The sequence below is a fragment of the Beta vulgaris genome, chromosome 6 (genome assembly GCF_026745355.1).
Source record: "Beta vulgaris subsp. vulgaris cultivar EL10 chromosome 6, EL10.2, whole genome shotgun sequence".
Taxonomy (NCBI): domain Eukaryota; kingdom Viridiplantae; phylum Streptophyta; class Magnoliopsida; order Caryophyllales; family Amaranthaceae; genus Beta; species Beta vulgaris.
The window spans coordinates 57389435-57400111 of NC_079207.1; the positions used below are offsets into that span (position 1 = coordinate 57389435).

General features: G+C 34.7%; 1 protein-coding gene across 5 annotated transcripts; it reads right to left on the bottom strand.

Moving 5' to 3' along the window:
- Window positions 1-461: 461 nt before the first annotated feature.
- On the bottom strand, window positions 462-8833 carry LOC104897208 (E3 ubiquitin-protein ligase RGLG5). 5 transcript variants are annotated; one of them, XM_048637484.2, is made up of 14 exons: window positions 8582-8832; window positions 7844-7892; window positions 7419-7728; window positions 6931-7015; window positions 6715-6855; window positions 6516-6629; window positions 6309-6406; window positions 1986-2065; window positions 1785-1890; window positions 1567-1694; window positions 1271-1493; window positions 1130-1186; window positions 881-1034; window positions 462-766 (listed from the first exon to the last, which is right to left on the bottom strand). In XM_048637484.2, exons 3-13 carry the CDS (start codon window positions 7707-7709, stop codon window positions 954-956), a joined length of 1404 nt encoding a protein of 467 aa, XP_048493441.1. In that variant the 5' UTR covers window positions 7710-7728; window positions 7844-7892; window positions 8582-8832; the 3' UTR covers window positions 462-766; window positions 881-953. The 5 variants fall into 5 exon arrangements, with proteins under 5 accessions (XP_048493441.1, XP_010682336.2, XP_048493440.1 ...); XM_010684034.4 differs by having other exon boundaries at window positions 7419-7892; window positions 8582-8833; XM_048637483.2 differs by having other exon boundaries at window positions 878-1034; window positions 7419-7892; window positions 8582-8833.
- Between the last annotated feature and the right edge of the window lie 1844 nt (window positions 8834-10677).

Consider the following 10677-nt stretch of genomic DNA (forward strand, 5'->3'; position numbering starts at 1 on the left):
CGTGCATACATTTAGGCGAGTTAATAGTTAAAAAATAATTAATTGAAATTGAAATTTAATAGTAAAAAATACATAAATAGGTTAAACGAATTAAATAAATTACCTTTTTAATAAAAGGATCGGGTTAATGTTGAGTCATTGGTTAGATATGAATTTAGACATTCTATTATCGACCGAACTCAAACTAAATCCGACTTAATCTGTTAATAGGAAGTCATGGTAAAGAACTTCAATTAAAATGACAGCTCCCGGTATACATAGAATCAAATACCTGTAGACTGCAGTAGATATAAGATTCTCGAAAAGCCTTAGGATTATCCCAATAGGATACATAGTAGTTGAATGATTGATGAGCAAAACGAGGCTATCTCTGTAATTGTGTTCTGCCGTTTCTTGGTGCAGTGCAGTGCAGAGCAGTTATAAATACTATTTGTTCTACTGAAAATGATTGTGATCAACTCTTAGAAGAATTAGCTTCTCGTGATCTTTTCATAGATAATGACAAGAAAACTCATATTTACATCAATTTGTGGTTGTCAACAATCAGCCAAAATATACTGGAACTGAAGATTATCAAAGCTGGACTGGTGGGGAGAAAAAATTAGGCCATAACAACAACTAAAAAAAGATAACTTTACAAAAAAAAAAAATCCAATGAATTGCAGCTGATTGAACAGTGAAACCAGACTCATACTTGCAACTCAATGCATCAGCGTTCCCTGCCTGTCTTAGGGCTAATCACCGACAGTTCTCCAATCTCACATAGCTGCATAGACAAGAAACAGATCCCTCCATAAGGATGACACTTCAGATTTTTGGTTCAACTTTAAATGTTTTGCTTTAGTTGTTGCAAGGCAAAAATAGACAACATATTCACCACCTCTATAGACTAACGGGACACTGCTACACCGGTGAATATTACCGCCTAAAAGACATCAGAGATGCCAAATCTTTCAGTACAGTCTTATTCTGGTCTCGATTGAACGTCGGCAAATTGGGCAAGCATCCAGAAACTCTCCACAATCACAGCATGTCTAAATGAAAGGATTAATGAATGAAGATAAAAGTCAATGTCAACCATTAGATCTCTTTAAATAGAACATCATTAGTAATAAATTTGATATATTACCTGATGCCCACAGCCGAAAGCCATATTTTTAGGACTGGTAATGCATATGGGACAAAGCTACTCCAGGAAAAGAAAACACAATTAATTCTATCTCATGTGACCGTTGACGTGAAGTATGTCACAAGTATAAATTAAGGCTACCTGATTTTCATAAGCAGAAGTTGAGGGTGGCGCTGTGCTACTACTATAAGCAGGAGCAGAAGATGAACTTGTGCCAAGTGCAGGTTCTGGACGAGGATAAGTCGGAGGACTTTGCTGAAAGCTGCTTGTACGGGAATATGATTTTGAGCCCATGCCTCCGGAAGGGGAATTGTATTGAGGTGGAGGAAGACAAACCCTCTCCGAACAATGTCCGGTTCTACGACTGCTTAGTCAAAGAGCATTCTTTGTTAGTCATAAAAATGATATCAATGAATATTGAAAAGGGAGATCATTACCCCAATATGCCGTGCTCTAGAGTGGCCTTGTATTGAGAAGGTATTTCCATCAAGGCTGAGAGCGCAAATTCTGTTTGCTTTTTCGATGTGTCCATATTCTTCGACATGATTTGAGTGAAATTCACAAACTAACCACAGCAAATATTTCGATAATTACTTGCATTGTTGTGTAAGAGAAGAAATGCAGCATCAATTAACATGGGATCACCAGTGCTTACTTGGAAATTATCAAATGCCCGAGCAGGAATGTTATCATCAAACTCTCTCATCATGTCCCATGGGCCGTCTCCCACTCCAACCAAAACTATCGACAGGGGATATTCACTAAAATTTAACACAATTTGGAAAATTTTGTCAAATGAAAGAATAAGTAAAAGAGAAAATATATTGACAAAGAACAACAATATGTCAGAACTTACCTTGCTTGAACTATTGCCTCAATTGTCTTCTGTTCTTGTGGGCTAAGGTTTCCTTGCTGCGTGTCAACGCTCCTTGTTACCTGATGTGGAGCACAAATTCTTTACTAATTTATTTCAAAAAGCAAGAATATCCACAACAGAAAGTGCTCACAATCCCACAAACACATGAAAAGTACAGCTAGAATTACTTAAATGCTAGTGAGAACAAATCATAAAGTCAAATGTGGAAGACAAATTAACGACAGTATAAGAAAAGTAAAGCTATATAAATCCAAGAGTAATAGTATAGCAACGGAAGATTATACATAGTAGCTGATGCGCTAAGTAAAGGTTGTTTTTATTAGCAAGTTATATTGATACCTTAAAGCATATAGTAATATGGAACCCCCACCCTTCCTGCCAATTATCAACTCTACCACCAACTACTAAAATTAACTCAAATTTAGGCTGGTTGTTTTCTTTCCCCCATTTGGAACAAAGTTATTTGGGTGAAAGAACGAATTTTCGTTGCCTCATGCCTACCTCACTACAATGTCCACCATTACCATTACCATCAAGCATCAACCACCCTTAAAAGGTTGAGCTTTCCGTCATCGTCCTCGTCACCCCTCCCTTAATTTACACAAGCAATTAAAGAGTCAAAAAGTTACTTCCGTTTCAACCCCTTCTCTCCCTTTCTTCAATCAACACATCTGATAAAAGACAAGTTCATAGTTTCCAATAGTTAAGCTCCCAAATTTGAAGTTTATGGACTCAAGGAACCCAAAAAGTTACTCCCATCTGAATCTGCGCTCTTGTCTTCTCAAATCAACACATCTAATTTAAAACAAAAGAAAAATTATAACATCAAATAATTAAGCTCCTGAATTTAGATTCTGTGGATTATCCATGGAGCTCAACAGTCAACACGTCATTAAACCTTCAATCAACCAATGCCAATGTTCCACACTTTCTCTTTTATGCTACCAGGATATCCTTTATTTACTCTTTCACGGTCATTCACTCCAGCAATCTCTAAACAATTTCCATGTATTCCCAACCCTCACCACACCCTCTATTTTGAGGACTTCATCTAGACCCAGCTTCCTTGTTTCTTCTATTCTCAACCTTAAAATCAAATCTGGTTACAATCACAGTTTCTTATATCATCAGACAAATGCAAACAATTCAAAGGTTTCTTTCAAGAGACAGTCTTAAGTCAGATGCGAGATTTAAAGTCATCTGAGAACTCCTTAGTATGCTCTAATAGTGAGATTGACAAAGTAGGAAAAAGGGCCAAATGGTAAAATGATGTGAAAAGTAATATGTTAGCAGAAAATTGTATAGGTGGCCAAGTTGAGAAGTAATACTACTTTGAGGTGGTTAAACATTTCTTGTGTCTAAGCATGGTTAAGTGAATAAAAAGCCTCACTTAAGGGTACTATTCCAATAAGCTCGCCTACGCACTGCTCCCCAAGTGCTTAGAAGGACTAGGCTAAGCATTTACAATGGCGCACCAAGGTGCACAGAGAGTGAAGCGATTGCTTAAAATCCATGCATGTAACTTTCTTTTACACGGGAGATTCAATATATGAATTGTGACTCACTCTGACAAGTCCAGATACTCACACCTAAGCTTTGCACCTAAGCTCTAGGACCCATAGTGCCTCAAGTATTGCTAATAAAGATTTTATAATGTCACTGGTTTTTCATAAGTCGGGAATTCCATCCATCTAGAATATTTGAGAGATTCATAATTGGAAAAGTGGCTCAATTCTCATCCTCCACCAACATGATTTGGTTGGTAATCCTAATTCCATTCCTGGCATATGTATAATTCAGAACATAGAAAATCACATACCAACATCTAAATTTTTGTATACCAATTTCGCTTCACTACTTTTTTACTTCCCTTAAAATCATATTGTTTCTGCTTTTTGCTCCCCCTTAAATTTCGTGCCACATGCTGAAGTATGGAGTAATTTAGGACAGGAGGATTAGATTCCATACATAATTCTTCAGATTTAAGAGTGCATTCTCCCCACATAAAAAAAAAGTTTGGGAAAAATTAAGCTCTCCCAGAAGTTGAAACATGTTCCTGTAAGCTCCGGTAATTTCAAATAAGCTCCAACAAGTTACAGAATAAGTTCAACTTAGCATAAGAGAACACACCGTAAATAACTACTTTAACTAAAACAAGCAAAAGAAACACTGAGGACACACATAAATAAACACACAAGTATTAACTATAATGGAGAAATTCACAAGAGGGGGCCAAACTATTATCCATTTTCTTTTATAGGTCCCAACCATCGATTATTCCCTGCAGGTCCCAAGTTTACTATCTTGTGATTTTTATAAGTCCTAAATTACTTATAAACGGTATTAAAAGGTAATATTTTTAAATGCAGGCCCCATTTTATAGGTCTTTGTCACTTGGTAAAAGTGTTCGAAGGTGATAAACATTTAAAAATATTACCTTCTAAACCAATAATAAGTAACTCAAGACTTATAAAAATCACAAGATAGTAAACTGGGGACCTGTAGGGAATAATCCATATTTGGGACTTGTAAAAGAAAATGGGTAATAGTTGAGCTCTCTCTTGTGAATTTTTCCAACTATAATTGCATCAAAACTTTGGAGTTGTGTGAAGATTTACCAAGTTAGACTAATGACAACTAAACATCATCAAATACAAGTACATACTTCCTCCGGTCCATTATTATCGCGACATCACCGTTGGCACTTTTTTTAAGAAATCCATGTGAAGAGGAGAGAGATAGAGATAGAAAAAAGAGGGACGCATGTGATAGGAGAGAGATAGAGAGAAGGTATTAGTTAATACTTAATACCATATAATTAAGAAAAATTCCCATTGATGACCTTTTACTTTTGGGTTTTCCCATGAACCTCGTGTTTTTTTAAATCCCAAAAATTGACCTTAAGCTTTAACTAAGTTTCCAAATGTGACTTTAATGGAGCATTTGCCATTAAGTGTCTTTAATTTTCTGTTAAATGGAGGTTTATTGGGAACCATGGTTAGCTAACCCAAATCAATCAATTATGGCAGTCAAAAATAGAGAAAATCGTCCTTGGGTATTCTCAATCGATTAAATATGTCCCACAAATTTCGAAGATTACTCCCCAATTTGGTCTGTAAATTTCGATAAACAAGGGCTGAAATTTAAGAATGAAAACAGAGGAGGAGTAGACATCTTGGGTCCTCATTGTGATGATTGAACAATGGCAATGGAGGTGACAAGATGCACGAGTGAGAGAAATGATAATGGTCAAGCAAACCAGTGCAGTGTTCTACGAGTGAGAGAGAAAGAGGGAGGCGGTTTGGTGGAGATAGAAAGAGATGGTGGAGGTGGGTGAAGAGACAAAGGGTGAGTGAAAGTTTGGAGGATAGAGAAGAGAAGAATTAGCAGCCATGATTCCCAAACAAACCCCCATTTAACAGAAAATTAAAGACACTTAACAGCAAATGCTCCATTAGAGTCACATTTGGGAACTTAGTTAAAGCTTAAGGTCATTTTTGAGATTTGAAAAAACACGAGGTTACCAATGAGAAAACCCAAAAGTACAAGGTCACCAATGGGAATTTCCCTTTAATGAAACGTGCGATTAATGGAAACTTTCAAACAAGGGAAATGTTGCAGTTAGAAAAGAATGGAAAAATTACTCTTTAAAATGTTAAAATTGATATATTTTGGAAATTTTTCACATTATTGAGCAATGATCCTTGTGCCTTTTCTATCCCTTCACTTTCTAAGGATATACTAAAAATTGCATTGTCTTTACTACTCTTGGTGGGAAAAATGATCCAAGGATAATCATATATTACTTTGTTCTCAAAATGTTAAAGGACGTAAATATGTAACAGTGAAATGATATTTATTTACTTCGATAGTAATTGTTTTACCATGGATAAATTTGGTTCATCAACATAAAAAGTTTAAAGTTCTAAAGATAACACCTTGTTAATATTAATACATTGAAATCAATATGCCATATACCTATCTTTTGGTTGTTTTGACATACATAATTATCAAATTGACTTCTAATGAGTTACAAATAAGAATTGGTGACTAAGGATTTCAATGGTTCGTACCATGAATTATAAGGGGAACTAGAGTCTAGACATCCTCGATTGCCTTCCAAGGAATTATAGAATTAACTACATCTCTCTGCCCTTGCTATAACTAACAGTAGTTTGATCCTCTCAAGGAATCATTATTCATTAGCAATAAAGCTTTGACTCCCAACCCGTGATGGGTCCTTGGGTCATTGGTATCACCATTCATTAAAAGGAAAAGTAGAATAGAAGCAACATGAAAAACCTGTCCATCGGCAATAATCAGTAAAACATGATATTGTCCACCACTTTGCTCGACAATAGTCATGGCCATTTCAATAACTGGGGCGAAAGAGGTTGGCCCTGCCATAACAAAATCAAAGAATATGTAAAGTGGTTGAAATGATATCGATCTTTTATCATTCAAAATGATGCTTCCTTCAACCTCCAAAGTGAGTAAAATAGTACTAACCAGCTAGACGGAGCTGGGGAACTAACTCCCTATAACGTGACATAACTTCCTCAAACCCTTGACAGGGTCTATCATCCTCGTAGAAGCTGAAGACATCCTGGTCATGGGTCGATGCTGCAGAGACAATTCAAAAGTGAGTAATTTCTCAGAAGAACAAAAAGCATCCAACATTAGCAAGTTTGCTTGTGATAATAGTTACCATCTCCAAATCCATAACATGGAATCAAATTATCTTCATCGAATACAGATAGAGTTTTTCCAATAATTGCTATTGCTTCCTCATACGGGTTTGGATCATTTCCAATGTGATGTAGACTTCGTCTATTGAATGACTTGGCACCTGTTCAGCAAAAAGAATGAGTACAGTGCAGTAAAAACAAAATTAGATTTTTAGTTACAAAGGAGAAAGGTAAACCTGTCCACTCATTGCTCTTTGTGAAGTCAATGCCAACAATCAGATTGGAAGACTCGAGACCTGCATGTGCAAGTGCTGCAGTAACCTACAAAGATGTCAAAATGTCATCTATTTCGAACACTTGAGCACAAAGTTTAATGTTGTGAATGATACAATGTAAAGTAAAAATTATTAAGGTAGTAACAAACACAACAGCTATAGTCCTCCAGCATCCGTATATATCTGTTATTCTCGATGATTAGTCATTTCTCATTAATGGAGTATATTCTTTGGCACTATTACCAAGTACTAACATCCAAAATGATCTATTTAACCTTCGAGATTCAAGCATACATGTCTAGCAAAATCGCAAAGTAAGACTAAACATAACATTATCTCCAAAGTGTCAAATCTAGCAAAAACGTGATGCTGCCAGAATCAAACATGACCATCCAATTCAATTACTTCACACATAAATTGAAGAAAATTTCATATAATAAACATTTAACCTCATCCAAGGTGCGATAGTTGTCTGCAATCCTCGAATATTTTCTTTCTAAAGTCTTCTTAGGTCGTGTAGCACTTGGAGGAGGAGGAGCATAATTATGAGGCGATGGCGATGGTGATGGTGATGGCGCATACTGAGGTTGATGAGATCTATAAGGTGTTTGAGGTGCATAACTTGGCTGAGATGGATAGGGAGATGTCGGTGGATACCCATAATTTTGGCTAGAATTCCACTCGTATGATGGTGGCATCGACCTCCTCCTCGATGAACTTTTCGAACTTTTACCTCCCATGATATCTACTACTATTCCACTTCTCCAAACGACATACACCAAAGCAACCAAAAATATCAGCCAAAGAAACATAAAAACCAAACTTCAATCAAGATTTACGTCAAGTTCAAATCAAGAATGACAAAGAAATTCACGTGGACTTCAAAACTTTTGAGCCAACGACACCTCGCACGCAATTTATACCTGAAAATATGATGTAAAAACAACACGAATCTCAGCGACAATAATCAGAAAAGTATGATATGATGCACCAAAAAACTCGATAGCGACAAAGATGGTGGATAAACACAACAAAGCAGACTCCAACCAGCACTTTTCTAGGTCTCCTTTGAATATGTTTTTCACACCAAAAAAGTCTATGTCTTCTTCACCTAAAACTACTTAATCCAATCAACTAACAATTTAATAATTCAAATCTTGCTGTCATCAGAACCTCCCTAGAAATTACAATATAATGAAATTTACACACATAAACAAATCCAATATCAAAAAGGTCAAATCAACAATATCTCAAAATCTTTAATTTATATTGCAAGTTTAGTCTTCTTCACGTAATCTCACATGTATGATGTATTCATCTTCTCGGTCAAGAATACCTACTATACTAATCCTAAAATCATAATGCGACATTAATAAAAAAAACTAATCAAAAAATATCTTCAAATCTACAATGCAATTAACAAATTACAATGTCGAAATTAACTGAATAACAATTTCCAGTCTTAATCAGTATATTCGCTATAAATAGAAAAAACAAAATAAAAATACGAATTCAAATTACGAACATTAAACACTAAGATAAGCATTCAATAAGTTGATTGTTAAATGCAACTCTTATTACTATATGTAGAAATTGAAGAAAATGAAATTACCTTAACAAGTAAAAATTGCGAATTGAGAGTAAGAGTGAAGATTGAAGAGAAAAGATGATAAGGATGTGTTTGTTGAGATGCTTAAAAGTTGAGGAGAGAGAGTCAATGGGATTCTAATTGCAAAGATGGCTTTTTGCATCTATAGTTTGTCAATTACAATTATCTTATGACTTATTTTTTCGGTGAAGTTGGCTTATGCATAACAGCAAAAGTATTTCGTTTTCTTTTTGTTTATGAATTATGATGTGTTTTCTATTTTTAAATGAGATTTGTCATTTGTCTACTGGATGTTGGCTTAAATACTAAATAAGGTGGATTTGGAGTGCTTAAAAGTCCTTTGGAGTAAATTTTGTAGCGTACAGGAAGTCTTTCCCGCTGTATATTTTTGTCTTTGTACAGGACTACAGGACAGGGCTACATGCAAAAGCCAAGAAAGTAAGGTGCATGGAAAGTAACCAACCTAAGTTTGTCCTATGGTTGGGAATTGGGATTGTGGCTTAAACTTTGAAGATGAGGTTTAATTTTTATTCAGTTGGTAAAATGTACACCATGCTTAGCATGGTGTACATATAACTAGTTATATCCAGTCTAATGAGAAAATCAAATATTTAAACCCAAAAAAACCGCCTAACATCAGTATTAACATAAAAAAAAAAAATTAAAATTACTCATTTCTCGTGCGTTACTTGAAAGTCATTCTCTCTCCAGAAACTATCTTCCTCCCAAATTCTCTCTCCACTGTCACTCTGATTCTCACTAATTCTTCTAAATTTCTGCAAAAATCATACAAAATTGTTACAAAACTACGAAATCGAAACTGAAAGAAGCAAAATCAAACTTCAAAGAAAACAAAATGATGCAAACTCGAAAGAAAGATCGTCAAGATGATCAAACTGCCTAAAATGCAAAACCTAAGTAAGTAAAAAAGCTTCAATTATACTGTTAGATATCTCGAAATTCACTTGAGTATGATAAACATCGATGTATATGTCACTGACACCAGTGGCGAATCTTGATCAATTATTCGGGGGCCGAATAGATAAATTAAAAAAGTTTAAGTATAAAATTTTTAAATTAATGAAAAAAAATTAATAGAAGCACATCAAGTTTGAATGAATATACTATTATCAACACCTATAAAAAAGTTATAGATAATGTGTTGCTATAGATCTCGATCCTTCAACTTTGAAGGAGTTTTGTCTATTTATTTGTTTGACCATTGTCGAATCGTCAAGAAATTGAAAGAATAGCTTATAAGTCCGTAAAATTTACTCTTTGTTTTTTTATTTGCTACATTGTTGTTTTCACTAGTTTTTAAGAGATGTTCTTTTTAATCTTTTTTGGTGGACTTTTTGACTCCTTTAATATTAAATGAGGTGGAAAACATTGAAAAAGTAGTATTTTTTAGTGGAAAAATAAAAAATAAATAAATATAATAGTACTTTTTGGTGGACCAGGTCTTCTAATAAGTAATAAGAAAAGTTAAAATAATGTAACAAGTTAAAAAAAACAATCATTTAAAAAAAAATTTAGCAAGTAAAAAAAAGCAGAAGTAGTAATTAGTAGTAACTAAGTCAATTACCAATTGCTTTCTTAAATCACAACAACAACAACAAAAAGAGGTACACTTGACTTTTATGATTGTTGGAAATAATTTGAGAAAAAAAGAAGTACAAAAAAATATCAAAAAAAGTAAAAACAATATCACAGTTGGAAGAAAGAAGAAGATAGGAACGATTAAGAGGAAAAAAAAAAGGGGAAAAGGCAATTTTTTTTGAAGATAATTCGGAAAGTAAAAAACATTAACTCAGTGGGTTTCGAACCCTCGTCCGTTTATGAATGTTGCACTGCATCAACTAGACCTATCATTGTGCCAAATTAAACATCACACTATTAATTGCACGCAGTTGGATTATTTTTATTTAGTGGCAACCGGGGGGGGGGAGGTAGGCCCAGGCCCGCCCTTGTAATAATCCGCCACTGTCTGACACATAATCATTTGATACAGTAAAATGAGTATGCAAATGAGTATGTATAAATGAAATGAAAGTATTTAATCTATTGAAATGATTATAATAATCTATTTGATGCACAAC